This window comes from Hyaena hyaena, unplaced genomic scaffold (assembly GCF_003009895.1).
Source record: "Hyaena hyaena isolate Hyena2069 unplaced genomic scaffold, ASM300989v1 scaffold_4, whole genome shotgun sequence".
NCBI classification, from domain to species: domain Eukaryota; kingdom Metazoa; phylum Chordata; class Mammalia; order Carnivora; family Hyaenidae; genus Hyaena; species Hyaena hyaena.
This window is the reverse complement of record NW_024080636.1, coordinates 3,089,029-3,104,767: the sequence shown is the minus strand read 5'-3', so window position 1 is coordinate 3,104,767 and position 15,739 is coordinate 3,089,029. Positions and strand designations below refer to the sequence as shown.

Genomic DNA, 15,739 nt, shown 5'->3' with positions numbered 1-15,739 from the left:
GGGCGGGGGGTGGCGATGCTCCTAGAGCACCCCCCCACCCTGGGGTGTCTCCTTGGCTGCTTCCTCTGAATCTCAGAGCTCACTCCACGAACAGTGAGGAGCCCAGCAGGGAAGGGGAAGAACACTGGCCTGGGGCCAGAGGGGCCGAAAGCACATGCGCACGGTGTCCCTGAGCTGGGGGAGTTGGGTCAGGGTTTGGACCTGGTCTCTCTGGCTCCTGAGTGTGTGTCCCCTTCCCCATGCCTGCTGCCTGCCTGCTCTGGCCTGCTGTGTGGCCTTGGGCAAGCCACTTGCCCTCCCTGGGCTCTGCACCCTCACTGTGGAATGAGCTGATGAAGCAAGGTCATCCTAAGCATCTTTCTAGATTCAGTGTTTTATGACTGAACGTGTGGAATTTGCAGAGATGCCCCTTTGGGGCAAAGTCAAGGTGAGACTTGACATCAGCTTGCCCGAGGCCTTGGGCCTCCACAGCTGTAGGACACAGCTCTGGGGCCCTCCTCGGGGGCTTCGATGAGGCCCAGGCGTGGGCGGGGAGAGCCAGTAGTTCCAAGGAGGGGGGGGGTGCAGTGGGTGGGAGTTCGCTGGCTCCACTTAGTGCTGCTGGCTTAGTACTGGTCCCTGGAGGCTGTCAGTCCTGTCACCCGAACAGGACCTCCTCCCTGTGAGCCTGGTGGCCTGGGCGGTGGAATGATTTCCACTTTCTAGCTCTGGGCTCAGAGACCCAGAGAGGGGCTCGACCTGCCAGTGTCCCAGCAAGGAGTGTGACCAGGACCTGAGCCAGAGCATTGCTGATGAAAAGCACCTCTATTTTGGAAAATACTGCCTTGTTATATAGATTTTTGCAAACCTCTGTGATGTCTGGCTGAACGGAAGCAGCTAGATTCAGTACCTGGTTTTGCGTGCAGTTGGGGCGATGTGGCAGGTCACGTAGCCTCTGTGGGTCCTGGCGTGCACCGTGATGGAAGCAGACAGAAACATGCAAGTTAAGTGCTCGAGGTAGGTGAAGACAGTGTCCCTGCGCAGCCAAGAACGTTCTGAGAAGAGAGAATAACAAGAAAGAATTGATGCCGCTACTAATGCATCAGTGAGGGAAACCGTGGCGCCAGAGCCACATGTGAGAACTCTGCTTCGTGCACTTCTGGGTGACCTGATGGAAAATCTAGACTGTGCTGGAACATGCTAGAACACGTGGCTATTTACTTTTAAGTCAATGAAGATGAACTAAAATGTAAAACTCCTTTTCCCAGTCTCCGTAGCCGCATTTCATGGCTTCTGTAGTCACATGTGGCATGTGGTTACTGTACTGGGTAACATAGATCTGGAACATTCCCATCCATATCATTGCAGAAAGTTCTGTTGAACAGCACTGGCCAACAGGCAGGCTCAAGTACATATGAGACTTTGCAGTTGGGGCAAGTGGCATCTCAAACCTGAGGAGAGCGACGGAAAAGAGTGTGGGTTAGCCTCTACGACTTTGGAAAATGCTGAGTAGATCGCTACTTTAACCTTACAGTAAAATGAGATTTAGGTTGAAAACGTACTTGTAGAAAAGTGACCCATTCGAGGCCCTAGGTGAGCCTTTTTATGAGTATTGAATGAATGAATGGGGATGGGCAGTGTAAGGAAGACACAGAAGGAGAGCCCATCTGCTAAAAATGGAAAAAATCCTCTAAATAAGATAGATAAACAGCTGGGTCACCACTATAGAGAGAGTCTTTTCAAACTAACAAGATACAACTAGAGCCGGTGACAAACTTCTCTCTTAAAAAATTTTTTTTAATGTAATGTTTTATTTATTTCTGAGAGAGAGAGACAGACAGCGTGAGCAGGGGAGGGTCAGAGAGAGAGACACAGAATCTGAAACAGGCTCCAGGCTCTGAGCTAGCTGTCAGCACAGAGCCCGATGCAGGGCTTGAACCCACGAACCGCGTGATCATGACCTGAGCCGAAGTTGGACGCTTAACGGACTAGGCCACCCAGGTGCTTTTAAATTTTAAATAACAATAGATACAGGCACTTGGCTGGCTCGGTCAGAAGAGCATGCAACTGGGTTCAAGCCCCACGCTGGGTATAGAGATTACTTAGAAACAAACAAACAGCATGAGATTGACTTTCCATCCCTCTGATTGGCTGAGGTGTGAAACGGTCATTACGCGGTGCTGGCAAAGGTGTAGGAGGAGACAGTCTGGGGTGCCGCTGGTATGTGTGCTACCGAAGGCCACCTAGGGAGTAGGGGCTGTGTGTATTGAATGCCTTTTCCATGTGGAATTTCCTGCCCCAAACTCCACTTTCTCAGATTCATCTAAGAAATTGCTAGGGCAGTGAGGATGGTCAGGGAGACGTGTCTGAAGGAGGGCGTCCAAAACGACTTAAATGTCCTTCAGCAGTGAACAGTCCCTTGGTCCCGCACAAGCTGGGCACCTGGTAAGGGAAGCATTGGGCTCGGAGGCTCCACAGCATGGAGGGTCTGTGCTGTGTTCTTTCCTGAGGAGAGCAGGTGGAGGGCGCCTGGGGGCTCAGGCGGTTAAGCGTCGACTTTGGCTTAGGTCTTGATCTCGGTCCCGAGTTCGAGCCCTGCATCGGGCTCTGTGCGGACAGTTCAGAGCCCGGAGCCAGTTTCAGATTCTGTGTCTCCCTCTCTCTCTCTCTCTCTGCCTCCCCCCCCACCTCAAATCATGCTCTGTTTCTCTCTCTCAAAAACAAACATAAAAAAAAAAAAAGAGCAGGTGGTAAGGTGGCATGGATGCCCTGATCCCATTTTTGTTAAAAAGAAAGTAGTTGTTAGAAAACTACTAGGGGTGCCTGGGTGGCTCAGTCAGTTAATTTCAGCTCAGGTCATGATCTGGTTTGTGAGATCGAGCCCCTCATCAGGCTTAGTGCTGATAGCGTGGAGCCTGCTTGGGATGCTCTGCGTCTCTCTCTGCCCCTCCCCTGTGCTCTCACATGCACCTGCTCACTCTTTCTCTCGTCAAATAAATAAATAAACATGAAAAGAAAAAGAAAACAAAGTCTGAAAGGTACACAAAAAATTGTGACTTGTCATCTCTATCAGGTAATAGACTGACCTGATGAGACTATCAGGTGATTTTTCTTTTCTCCCATATTTCCTGCAGAATTTTATACAGAGCTTGTCCAGCCTGAGCCCTGGCCCTGCTCTCACTCGATCAGGGCAGGCAGGGCCCTCTGCCCCCCTTAGAAATGGGAGAAACGATCAATACCCTCCTCCTCGAGATACTCAGAGGCTCATGCCTCCTGCCTGCAGCCCATTTCCCAGAGGGGAACACTGAGGAGTCGGGGCTGCAGGCTCCTTATGAGAACAAGCATGGCTGGGTCAGTCCCTCCTGTAGCAAGACGCCTCCGTGCGGCGGGTTCTCCGGACACGTTCATCGCTGTGGCTTCGAATGATCTGTCTCTTCCTCCCCACCTCTCAATGCCACTAAGCACCCCGCTAGTCCCTTTCGCTGAGGATGTCAGGTGCCGTTGGTCATGGGGGACAGAAAGTGCATCTCCACGTCTCTCGCTGTCTGCCTCCCTGGGGAGGGCCCTTCTGCCCCCTGCCCAGAGGCTCAGGGGTGGTGTGAGTGGGCGATCCCTTCTGGTTCGCAGGGAGCCCTGTGGCCCCGGGTTTAAGGACAGCCCCACGAGCCCAGTCACGCTGACCACTGGTTGGAGGAGCCCTTTCTATCCTCGAGGGATCTGTGGGCGCATGAGGCAAAGGCCTGTGGTCAGGGGGGGCCGTGTGAGGAGTACGCTGATGCCCCTGGGGAGTCCGGGAAGGCTTCCTAGAGGAGGTGATACCGGGCTGAAGGACAGGGTCATGTGGGGCCAGCCGGCTGAAGCCGGTGGGAGCAGAGTGTGGAGCTGCGGGCCAAGCAGGGGCACCAGCGTGGGCGAGGCTCTGCAGGAGCCGCTGGGCCGTGGGGAGCAGCGGGAGACACCAGAACGTAGACTTGCCCCGGCGATGAGGGTGGTGGGACTGTTGGCTATTTTAAGTGGACAGTCACGACGCACTGGCCTGGTCCCCTCCGGTCGCTCCCAGTCCTGTGGCTGCGCGTGCTGGTCTTCATCTGCTTGCTCTCCCCGCTCCCAGGTACGTTGGGGCACGGCTCCCACACGCCTTCCGCAAACGCCCACCTTCCGCAAACGCCCGTTTGTCACCAAGGACGTCTTGTCTGCAGCTTTGACCCGCCCCTCGGGAAGGGGGGGCGGAGTTTCCGGGAGTTTCTGGGAGTCTGGCTCAGCTCTGCCAGGCCTCTCCCCTGCCAGCGCTGCCAAGTGTGTGGCCCCCGGGGGGCGGGTGGGATGATGAGCTGCGCCCTGTCCCCACAGACCGAGAAGGACATCCTGCTGCGGCCCGAGCTGGAGGAGCTGAGGAACGAACATTCTGCTCGCTTCAAGCTCTGGTACACAGTGGACAAAGCCCCCGAAGGTGAGAGGGGGCGGGGCGGGGGTGCTGGGCCCTTCTTGGGGTGGAGTCTGCTGCGCCCTTCGTCTCTGTGATGCTCAGCCTCTGTGATGCTCAGCGTGGCCCTGTGCGAGCGAGGTCGTGTGCCGCCCTCTCACAAATGAGGAAGGCGGGATCAGAGAGGGGAAGTAAGTGTCCCAGGTCACACAGCTAGGAAGCACCAGGGCCCGGGCTTGAACTCCGGCCTCCTCCTCTGGAGCCCGAGGCCTTCCCTGGCTGCCCCGCCCCCCACTGGACAAAGAGTTGGTTTTTCTCCGCGTGGTGGGGGGCTCACTCTGGGGCAGGTCTTCAGGGTCACTGCTGGGGGTGTGGGCAACGGCCCCCACTTTGCAGTCTGTGCCCCGTAAGGCACGTTACGCCCATTTTCTCCCTGGGCAGCAGCCCTGGGGGCTGGGCTGGGCCCACCTACCCTTACCCTCATGCCAAGGTCACGCAGGGGGCAGTGGATGAGGGCCGTCTGTAAAACCTGAAGCGAGGCCGCCCCCTGGGAGTGAAAGTCCCCTTCACTCTCCTGCTTTAGGTAGAGACGTGGGTGCAGGAAATACTGTGAGAAAAGCAGCAGGTCGGCTTCCTGGTGGGCGGTCCTGAGGACATTCGGCTGCAGGGAGGTGGTGGCGCATGGAGAACGTCCGCTCCCCCCAGAGGCCCCGCTTTGCAAGAGAAGCAGGCCTGCGATTTCACGGGGAACTTCTAAGTGGTGGAAGCAGACGTTTTTGAAGCATCCTTATGGGCGCCGGCGTGTGAGGCCATTCACCTCCTGCACCCGCCTCCCCCGCCCTCACTGGGCGCCCACCTCCCCCGGGACTGCGCAGATGGGCTCTAGGGGCAGGCGCCCATCCCTGAGGGAGGACGGGGGGGTCCCGGGCCTCCTGGCGGAGGCCTGGGCTGGGGCGTGGGTGGATTGCGGACCGGACAGCAGCGCCCTGAGGCCTCTCGCTGGCCGCCTGTCGTGGACCCGCTCTTCGAGGCTCCTGGCCGAGCCTCTGTTCAGGAAGCCGGCTTGGCCCCGTGAGCTGATGAAGGTGGGGGAAGATGAACACGAAACACATGTATCGCAAGTCATAGAGCAGAGGAGCAGGTGGTGAGTGAGACCAGAGTACAGTTAACCCTTGGGCAGCACAGGGTTCGGGGTGCTGACCGCGCAGTCACAAATCTGCATATAACTTTTTTTCTCTTACCGTTTATTTATATTTGAGAGAGAGAGCGCGAGCGAGCAGGGGAGGGGCAGAGAGAGAGGGAGACACAGAATCCGAAGCAGCTCCAGGCTCTGAGCTGTCAGCACAGAGCCCGATGCGGGGCTCGAACCCACGAACTGCGAGATCATGACCTGAGCTGAAGTCGGACGCTTAGCGGACTGAGCCCCCAGGCGCCCCAGCATATGACTTTCGCCTCCACAAAAACTTAACTACTAACATTGCCTACTGTGGACCCGAAGCCTTATCCATAGCACAGCCGATGAACACATATTTTGTATGTTGCATCTGTACACGCTGTGTTCTCACGATAGAGCAATCAGAGAAAAGAAAGGAGACCATTGGGGCGCCTGGGTGGCTTAGTCGGTTAAGCGTCCGACTTTCGCTTAGGTCATGATCTCGCACTTCATGGGTTCGAGCCCCGCGTCGGGCTCTGTGCTGACTGCCAGCTCAGAGCCTGGAGCCTGTTTCAGCCTGTGACTCCCTCTCTCTCTGACCCTCCCCTGCTCACGCTGTCTCTCTCTCTCTCCTAAAAATAAATAAAACATTAAAAAAAAATTAAAAAAAAAAAAAAAGAAAGGAGACCATTGGGAAAATACATTTCAGCACTGTACTGTACTAGCCGGAGAAAATGCCCACGTTAAGTGGCCCGTGCTGTTCACGGGCGAACTGTAGGGTCCGGCAGGGGGAGCACCGGTTCCAGAAGTTGTTCATTTTCTTACAGTAAAGAAAGGGACATTAGGCTTGTATCCGTGTCTCACCCGAAAGAGGTTTACTCCCTTCTGGTCGCGTCCCCGAGGCCCGCGGGGGAGGGGGCCGGCGCTGCCCCCTGGTGGTGGCACATGGCACTGCCACCACCGAAGTGGGGACTGTTGGAGCGGACACGGTTGCCCGCCAAGGGCTGGGCCGCCTCCGACTTCCCACTCGGTTTATTACCACCCTGACCCACGTGCAGGCGGGGCTGCGGGATTGCTACAACCTGAGGTAGAAGCCGACATTCTAGGTGCCAAGGAAGAAAATGGTGTACCAGGCGGGCAAGGCTGTTGTGAGACTGAGTGAAGGAACGGGGCGTGGGGCTCGTGCAAGTACGGCTCACCTGTGTCTCCCCACGAAGCCACCCGCAGTACCCGCGTAAAGAAAAATGCGCTACTTAAACAAAATCCGTGTAAATTTGGGATCTCTTGTATACCTGCGCATTTTACATACTAGCCACTACAGCTGAGTCCCGTGCGTAGTTTTAAAAATAAACTTACACCAGAGCGCCCGGGGGGCTCAGTCGGTCAAGCGTCAGGGTCATGATCTCACAGTTGTGGGTTCGAGCCCCGCGTCGGGCTCTGTGCTGACAGCTCAGAGCCTGGAGCCTGCTTCGGATTCTGTGTCTCCCTCTCTCTCTGCCCCTCCCCCCCTCACAAAAATAAACGTTAAAAAAAGTAAATAGGGTGGCTCAGTCGGTTGAGCGTCCAACTTCAGCTCAGGTCATGATCTCACAGTCTGTGGGTTCGAGCCCCACATTGGGCTCTGTGCTGACAGCTCCGAGCCTGGAGCCTGTTTCGGATTCTGTGTCTCCCTCTCTCTCTGACCCTCCCCTGCTCACGCCGTCTCTCTCTCTCTCTCTCTCAGAAATAAATAAAATATTAAAATTAAAAAATAAATAAATAAAATAAAATAAAAATAAACTTATACCTCCTCCATCTATTTCTCCCAGCCCCCTCCCCTGCCTCTGGCAGCCAACAATCTGTTCTCTGTATCTGTGAGCTTGGGGCCTTCTGTTCTTAGGTTTTTCCTTTCTTCTTGTTTTTTTTTTTTGTTTTTTTTTTTTGAGATTCCACACGTAAGTGACTCATACGGTATTTCTTTCCGTCTGACTCATTTCATTTCACATCATGCCCTTGAGGTCCATGCATGTTGTCACAAATGGCAAGGAGGTCATTCTTTTTATGACCGAACAACATTCCATTGTATTGAAGGGGTTCAGGACTCGCCCACACCCCTCCCCTCCAGAATGTGTCATTTGGGCATGTGGGTTATTTTGAGCTGAAGGCACTTGAGACCCTGTTGGGCTCAAGAGAAACTTTTGTCGCCTCCTTAACCACACGGAAGAATCTAAATTCTTCTCACAGTTCGTGAGTTCAGACCCCTTATCAGGCTCTCGACGGGGCAGAGCCTGCTTGGGATTCTCTCTCTCCCTTTCTCTCTGTCCCTCGCCTGTATGCTCTCTCTCTCTCTCTCTCAAAATAAATAAAAATAAACTTAATAAGAAATAAAGAAATAGGGGGTCTTTCTCCGAAGGAGGGTTATTGACAGAGGTAGATTTTATCGGAGTGACTCCTCAGCGTGGCAGGGCAAACATCTAATAACCAAACATCTGCTCTGAAGTGCATCCGCTTCCTCTGAAGTCTCAGGCCGCTGGCCCCTTCCCCTGAGTCCAGAATGACATCTAGACCTCATTTGGCCTGACCATCTTCGGAATTCCCACGTCCATGTGGATTCCCTGTGCATAGGCTGTTACATTTGATTTTCGCCTGTTAATCTCTGTCATGTCAATTTGATTCTTAGTCCAGCTAGAAGGGCCTTTGAAGGGACAGGAATTCCTTCTCTGTGACAGTATTCGTAGCACAACTTCCCTGCCCATTCATCCGTCAGTGAGTGTTCAGTTTGCTTCCATATCTAGGTCGTCGTAAACAATGCTACCGTGAACAGAGGGTGCAGATAACTTTTTGAGTTAGTGTTTTCATTTTCTTTTTTTTTTTTTAATGTTTTATTTTATTGGGGGAGGGAGGGGCAGAAAGAGAGGGAGAGAGGATCCGCAGCAAGTTCAGCGCTATCGGCACAGAGCCCGACATGGGGCTCGAACCCACGAACCTTGAGATCATGACCCGAGCCAGAGTCGGCCGCTCAACCGACTGAACCAACCCAGGCACCCCAGTGTTTTCATTTTCTTCAGAAAAATACCCAAAAGTGGAATTGCTGGTGTACACGGTAGTTCTATTTCTAACTTTTTGAGGCCCCTCTGTACCGTTTTGCACAGTAGCTGCGCCAGCGGGCACTCACAGCCACGGTGCACAAGGGCTCCCTCTCCTCCACATCCTCTCCAGCACCTGTTTCTTGTCTTTTTGATGATGGCATTCTGACAGGGATGAGGTGTGCTTTTGGATGGAATGTTCTGTAAACGTCTGTTAATTCCATCTGGTCTAATGTGTCGCTTAAGGCCAAAGTTTCCTTACTGACTTTCTGTCTGGGTGACCTAGCCATTGACATAGCAGGATATTACAATATCTCACTATTACTGTATTGCCCTCTGTTTCTCCCTTTAGACCTGTTAGTATTCGCGTTATGTCATCAGGTCCTTCCGTATTGGGCGCAGAAGTTATTTACCAATGTGACGTCCTTGTGGGGTTGACCTCTTTACCGTTACGTCATGCCCCTCTTTGTCTCTTATTTACTCCAGCTCTCTCTGTTTCCATTTGCACAGAGCGACCTTTTCCGTCCCTTCTCTCCTGGTCCATGTGGACCCCACACACCTAAAGCGAGTTTTTGCAGGCAGCACATAGATCTTGTTCATTTGTCTGTTTTCTTGTAATTTTGGTGTAATTTACGCACAGTGTTCGGTTAGTTTCAGGTGTACAATGTAGTGATTGGGAAATTCTATCTGCTCCTCAGCGCTCCTCACAGAAAATGTCCTCTCCATCCCCTTCACTGTTTCACCCAGGCCCCCACCCTCCCCTCTGACAACAATCAGTGTATTTCCCACAGTTAAAGAGTCTGTTCTCGGTCTGTCTCTCTTTTTTTTTCCCTTTGTTGTTTTTTCTCCCTAAATTCCACATGAGTGAAGTCATATGGTATTTGTCTTCCTCTGACTGCCTTATTTCACTTAGCGTAATACTCTCTAGCTCCAGCCACATTGCAAATGGCAGGATTTCATTGCGTCTTATGGTGAATAATATTCCCTCGTATGTATGTACCACATCTTCTTCATTCATCCTAACAATGGACACTCGGGCTGCTTCCCAAGGTATCTTGGCTGTTGTAGAGAATGCTGCTGTAAACATTGGGGTGCACATGTCCCTTCGAATTAGTGTACTTGTATCCTTTGGGTAAATACCCAGTAGTGCAATTCCCAGATGGTAGAGTAGCTCTATTTTTAACTTTTTGAGGAACCCCCATACTGTCTTCATAGCGGCTGCACCAGTTTGCATTCCCACCACCAGTGCACGAAGGTCCCCTTTTCTCCACATCCTCGCCAACGCCTGGTGTTTCTTGTGTTTTGATTTTAGTCGTTCGGACAGGTGTGAGGTGGTGCCTGACTGTGGTTTGATTTGTATTTCCCTGATGATGAGAGCTGGTCAGCATCTTTCCATATGTCCATTGGCCATCTGGACGTCTTCTTTGGAGAAATGCCTGTTCGTGTCTTCCGCCCATTTTTGATTAGATTGTCTTTTGGTTGTTGAATTGTGTCAGTTCTTATATACTTCAGACACTAAGCCTTTATCAGATGAGCCCTTTGCACATATCTTCTCCCACTCAGCAGGCTGCCTTTCAGTTTTGTTGTCTGTTTCCTTTGCTGTGCAGAAGCTTGTTATTTTGATGTCATCCTAATAGTTCATTTTTGCTTTTGCTTGCCCTTGCCGTAGGAGACATTCCAGAAAAATGTTGCTATGGCTTATGTCAGAGAAATTACTGCCTGTGCCCTCTTCTAGGAATGTTATGGTTTCAGATCTCACATTCAGGTCCTTTATCCATTTTGAGTTTATTTTTGTGCATGGGGTAAGAAAAGTGGTCCAGTTTCAGCCGGGGCGCCTGGGTGGCTTAGTCAGTTAAGCGTCCAACTTTCGCTTAGGTCATGATCTTGCGGTTTGTGTGTTCGAGCCCCGCGTCAAGCTCTGTGCTGAGTGCCAGCTCAGAGCCTGGAGCCTGTTTCAGTCTGTGACTCCCTCTCTCTCTGACACTCCCCTGCTCACGCTGTCTCTCTCCCTCTCTCCTAGAAATAAATAAAACATTAAAAACAATAATAATAATAAAAAAAGAAAGTGGTCCAGTTTCGTTCCTTTGCATGTGGCTGGCCAGTTTATTCAATGCCACCTGTAGAAGACACAGTCTTTATCCCATTGTATTTTTTTCCCCCCTGAGACCAGCAGCAGCCCAGGGCCCTGTTGAGGCTTTATTTGACACCACTCCCATTGCATATTCTTGCTTCCTTTGTTGAAGATTAATTGACCATATAATCACGGGTTTATTCCTGGGCTTTCTATTCTGTGCCACTGATCCGTGTGTCTGTTTTTGTGTTGGTGTAGATAGGTCTTGTTTTGTATCTACTCGGTCACCTTTGATTGGAGAATCTAGTCCATTTACACTTAGAGTAATTATCGATCGCTGTGCACTTACTGCCATTTTGTTAATTGTGAACTGGCTGTTTTGTTCTGGATGAGCCAATCTGGGGCAGGGGATCAGGGCAAGCGTGTGTGTCAGATCAGCCTCTTTATTCTTCAGTGTTTGTTGAAAGAAGGGAGGAATTCACAGCCCAGGAGGGTTTAATGGTCGGGGGAGGGGGTTTGGGGTAAGTAGGCCATCGTTGGGTCAGTCACGTGGCCACACTGGGACCCACCTTGTCTCCTGCTTGCAGCCTGGGACTACAGCCAGGGCTTCGTGAATGAGGAGATGATCCGGGACCACCTTCCGCCCCCGGAGGAGGAGCCGCTGATACTGATGTGTGGCCCCCCGCCCATGATCCAGTACGCCTGTCTGCCCAACCTGGACCGCGTGGGCCACCCCAAGGAGCGCTGCTTCGCCTTCTGATGGCCAGGCACTGGCTGCTCGCACGCCCGCCCTGCACACTCACCGTGCCCCGTCCACACCCACCCCTCCCCGCCCTTGTTCTTTAACATCACTTTCCGCCACATCTCTCGCTGTGGCCCTGGGTGCGGCTGCGGTGGTTACCCCGCTGGGCCGGTTCCCCCGAGGGACCCCTTTGGGAGCAGGGTTCGGTAACCGGTGGGCCACCTCCGGCCACCGGCTGGCCCTCATCGGTTTGTACCCGCGGTGCTCAGCCCCCCTGCCCTGCCTCCACCCCGCCCACCCACACCCTACGAGGCAGCGGCAGAGGCTGTGCCCCAGCCACCCCTCCCAGAGCAGACCGCAGCCGGGGAGTAAACACAGATGTGCGGGCAGCTCAGAGCTGCGGGTGCCGGGGACCCTCCAGCCACCAGCTCGGGCCCCTCACCCGCCACCCTTGCTACCTGCCCTGGGTCATGGCCCGGCCCCAGCACCTGACACTACATAACAGGTAACACCAAAAAGTCCTCTCGGCAGGGGCTGTGGGGGTAGGAGTCTGCCCCCACCCCAGGGCCCAGGCAGGGCCAGCTGGCAGGGAGCTGGGCTCTTCAGGGCCTGGAGCAGGCGGAGCAGACTGGCCCGTGGGCCCTCCTGAAGCCTCGGCATGTTCCCCAGCGCCTCAACCTTCAGGCCGCTTTGGGAGCCCCAAGCTGTCAGCCGGGCAGTCTGAGGGGCCGCCTCCTGGGCCCCCAGCCCTGAGGGCAGAGCTGAGACGATGGTTATTTATTCCTCTGCCCCAGACCCACCCCTCCTGCTGCCTGCGCCCCAGCCTAGGGGAGAGTTTGTCTGAGCAGCGTTCTCAGTGACCTCAGTTTTGCCTTTAGACCAGGCTGGGTGCGCCTCTTGCGTATCGGCTTTTTCAGAATCATTTATGAGCAGAAAAATACGTTGAAATAAACCTTTGCTAATATTAACCCTCCGGAGGCTCTGTGGCTTGTGTCATCGTGGGGGGCAGCCCTTCTCTCTAACGTGCTTGCATTTGCCGGGTGAAGTTTGGAGAGTATAGAAAAATATACCCAGGAAAAAAGACACCGGGCCTCCAGTGGCAAATGCCGACGGCACCGATGAAGCCACATGGCGCACCCCGGGGCCGCTGCTGGGGCCCCTCTGCAGCCCGCGTGGACCATGTTTGTTAGGTAGCAAATCCCCCATGGTTGGACAGCTAGATTGTTTCCTGTCTGTGGATTTTGAAAATAACAGCGGCTCTCTTCACCCTCCTTTCAGATGATTTTTTTTTTTTGAGGATAGATTCCTGGAGACAGAAAGCTGGGCCAGGGCGTGTGGACACTGGGAGTCCAGCCTTTAAACCCTCCCCTTTCGCCCGGCCTTATGCATGTCACCTCAGCCATGTGGAGGGCCCCTGCGGTCCCGTGGCATACAATTGCATGCGCGCCCCCCCCCGCCCCCCACTGTTTTCCCTTTTGCTCTCCCCTCCTCGTTTTCTGCTGGGGAGACTGAGGCTCGGCGATGAACGGCCTTCAGGGTGGAGGTGAGCCCCGAGTAAGGCCGGTATTACGCTCCCTGTGGAAGGCTCCACGGGGTGGGGGCTGGGGCGCCAGCCCCCTCATGCCTTCATGGCCGGTTCCAAGTGCTGGGGCTCGGCTGCGGCCGCCCCAACGTGCCCTCCCCGACTCCTGGGGCGCTGGCGAGAAAGACCTAAGCCAAATGCCAGATGGCGTCATGAGTGATATGGTAAATGCCAAGACAGAAATTAGGGGCAACGTGGGAATGAGGGCTGTTCTTCCTAAAGAGACAGCGAAGCTGGCCCTTCAGGGATAGGTGTTCAAGGAGGCAGGAACAGGGAGTGCAGAGGCCTTGGGTCTGGAGGAAACTTGTAGAATTAACATCCAGAAACAGATGGAAGAAAGCAGGTGGTTGAGGGGAAGGTGGAAATGAGGCTGGAAAGGAAGTAAACTAGATGTGCTCCAGAGGGAGTGGCCAGCAGGTGCAAAGGCCCTGGGGCAGAGATCTGCTGGATGGCTCCAGGAACATTGTGAAGGTCAGTGTGGCTGGCGTGGAGGGGGGAGGGAGGAGGGGGAGAGGATGGGGACCTGCGCTGGAAGGAAGGCCTGAAGCCAAGCCTCAGGCCAGGGAGACCCTTTGTCCTCTCTTCTCTTACCTCTATCCTGGCCTGGCCTGCATCCTGGAGCAGGGCAGGAAAGGGCTTGGCCTGGGACTCTCTTCTGCACACCTACTGTGTGCTGGGGACTCTGCAGAGCACTGGACTCACATTAGGTCTCCTTATTCTGGTCCCTTCAGGGGGGAATGAGAAAACAGGCCTGAGGGTCAGAATGCACACCTGCCTGAGCTCACAAAGGGGTGTTTCCAGGAACTGAGAGGGGCATGGATTGGACCTGGTCCCTACCCTCTCACCTGGTCTCAGTTTCCCCATCTGTAAAATGGGTGAGTATCTTGACTCTACCCTCTCTTGACTCTCACTCTGTTTCAGAGTAACATTTACAGGGTCACCTGGGTGGCTCAGTCCATTAAGCGTCCAACTTTGGCTCTGGTCATGATCTCACAGTTCGTGGGTTCAAGCCCCGTGTCCGGCTCTGCGCTGACAGCTCAGAGCCTGGAGACTGCTTCGGATTCTGTGTCTCCCTCTCTCTCTCCCCCTCCCCCACTCATGATCTGTGGGTGTCTCTCTCTCAAAACTAAGTAAACATTAACAAAATTTACAGTGACATTCATAACAGCCCCTTTAGCCTCCTGAAGGGAATTCACAGGCAATGTCACCAGCCTACATGCAGAATTTTAAAAAATCAACACAGAGCTCCAGCTATGCTCCAAAAGAGCAAGAAGGGAAAGGACTTATAAAACGACGCACATTCCAGCGTGTCAATGCTGGCTCCAGTCCCCCGGGAGGGTGGGCAGGGGTGTGCCCAGGCGCTGAGTCCCCGGCGTCTCACAGCCCCCTCCCCGCCCCAGTCCCTGCTGACAGCGGCCGGGTTTCCCCACGCCCCGCGTGGCTCCTGGCGGATTTCCAAACGAAGCCCCTCCCCCCGCCCCCCCTTCCTCGTTCCTCCGCACCTGCCCAGCAGGCAGGGGTGCTGAGGCCGAGGCTGGGACCCTTCCTTCCTTTACCTCGCCCTCCGCCCCTTCCTCCCCGCACTTCCTGGGAGGAAGAAGGAAGGGAGAAGCTAGAGCTAAGAAAGGGAAGGCCAGCCGGCACCCCATCGCGGGGCACCGGTGGGACCTGGGTTCCTTCCTCGGTCTGGTGCCCAACCCCAGGCCCTCCAGCTTTATCCGCTCTTGCCCACGGAGCTTCTGATGCCAGAGTTTTAACTGTGGGGTGTTCTGTCCACAGTACAGTAACTCCACTGGTATCACTGGACTTAGGAATTACTCAGCACAGTACATGCTCTTTGCTGTTCTAAGAACGTTGACACGTGGAATTGCCTTTTCCATGCAGTAGCCCCAGGACCCAGCATTAATTAAGCTCGGCACGAGATAAGTGTTCAATGTTTGTTGCATCGATCAATAAAATAATAATAATAATAATAATAATACATGCAACGTGTTTAGACCTGTTATTGGCCCCACTTTATAGATGAAGAAAACGGCAGCATAACGAGGCGAAGCGATTTGCTCGTGAGCCGCCAACAAGTGCGGCTCGTGGGACGGGACCCGAGGGGGTCCTCCCCCTCTCACCCCGTGAGCCGCAAAGTGAGTGAGCGCCGACTGCATGCAGCCGGTCGCCGCAGGCTATCTCTCGCCGTCCCCCACGTGCGCTCTGATTACAGGGGGAAGTTTCGGGGAACTGGCGAGGGCCGCCGCCGCCCCCCGAGGCTCGTGAATCGTACCTGAACACGGAGTCCCACGGGTCATACACAGAAAACGCAGGCAAGCTTTCAAAACACTAACACGGGAATAAGGAAAAGGCGGGCTCCGCGGGGAACAGCTCGGTGACAAGCACAAAAAACCTTCCGCGGGCCAAAAACTTTTTTCTTCGAAGACAAGTCATGGGTCAAGTTCACGTCCTATCCGAGTCCGCTGGTCTATTCTTTTAGTGTTTAAAAAAAGGGGGACGGGCAGATCGCAACACCCAGGCATCCCGCAAAGTAGGCGGGTCACCTTAGGGGCGACCTTTACCCGCTCAAAAATTCGTCTCACATTAGCAGTGAGGATTCGGGCGTCACCCCGAATCGTTATTTTCCTTACTCATAAGTTTAAGGCATAAAGAGCTACACGTGTGACTCCCAGGGTAATGAATCCCATTCTCATTAGCCCTACGGTGAGTATCAGAGTCGAC

General features: G+C 54.0%; 1 protein-coding gene, 1 long non-coding RNA gene and 1 other non-coding gene across 4 annotated transcripts in view; 1 reads left to right on the top strand and 2 right to left on the bottom strand.

Annotated features, from left to right (window-relative positions):
- Window positions 1-12,165, top strand: part of LOC120234376 (NADH-cytochrome b5 reductase 3) — a 27,680-nt gene extending 15,515 nt beyond the window's left edge. Inside the window, exons 8-9 of the mRNA XM_039236219.1 lie at window positions 4,330-4,429; window positions 11,279-12,165. Coding sequence (XP_039092150.1) covers window positions 4,330-4,429; window positions 11,279-11,451 — 273 coding nt within the window. The 3' untranslated portion in view covers window positions 11,452-12,165. The remainder of the gene's footprint in view (window positions 1-4,329; window positions 4,430-11,278) is intronic.
- LOC120234385 lies at window positions 966-15,739 on the bottom strand. 2 transcript variants are annotated; one of them, XR_005529071.1, is made up of 3 exons: window positions 15,291-15,739; window positions 13,607-13,740; window positions 966-1,034 (listed from the first exon to the last, which is right to left on the bottom strand). It is a non-coding gene; the product is annotated as an uncharacterized LOC120234385 (long non-coding RNA). The 2 variants fall into 2 exon arrangements; XR_005529070.1 differs by lacking the exon at window positions 966-1,034 and adding an exon at window positions 10,588-10,636.
- Window positions 15,516-15,665, bottom strand: LOC120235380. Its single transcript, XR_005529394.1, has one exon. It is a non-coding gene; the product is annotated as a U12 minor spliceosomal RNA (small nuclear RNA).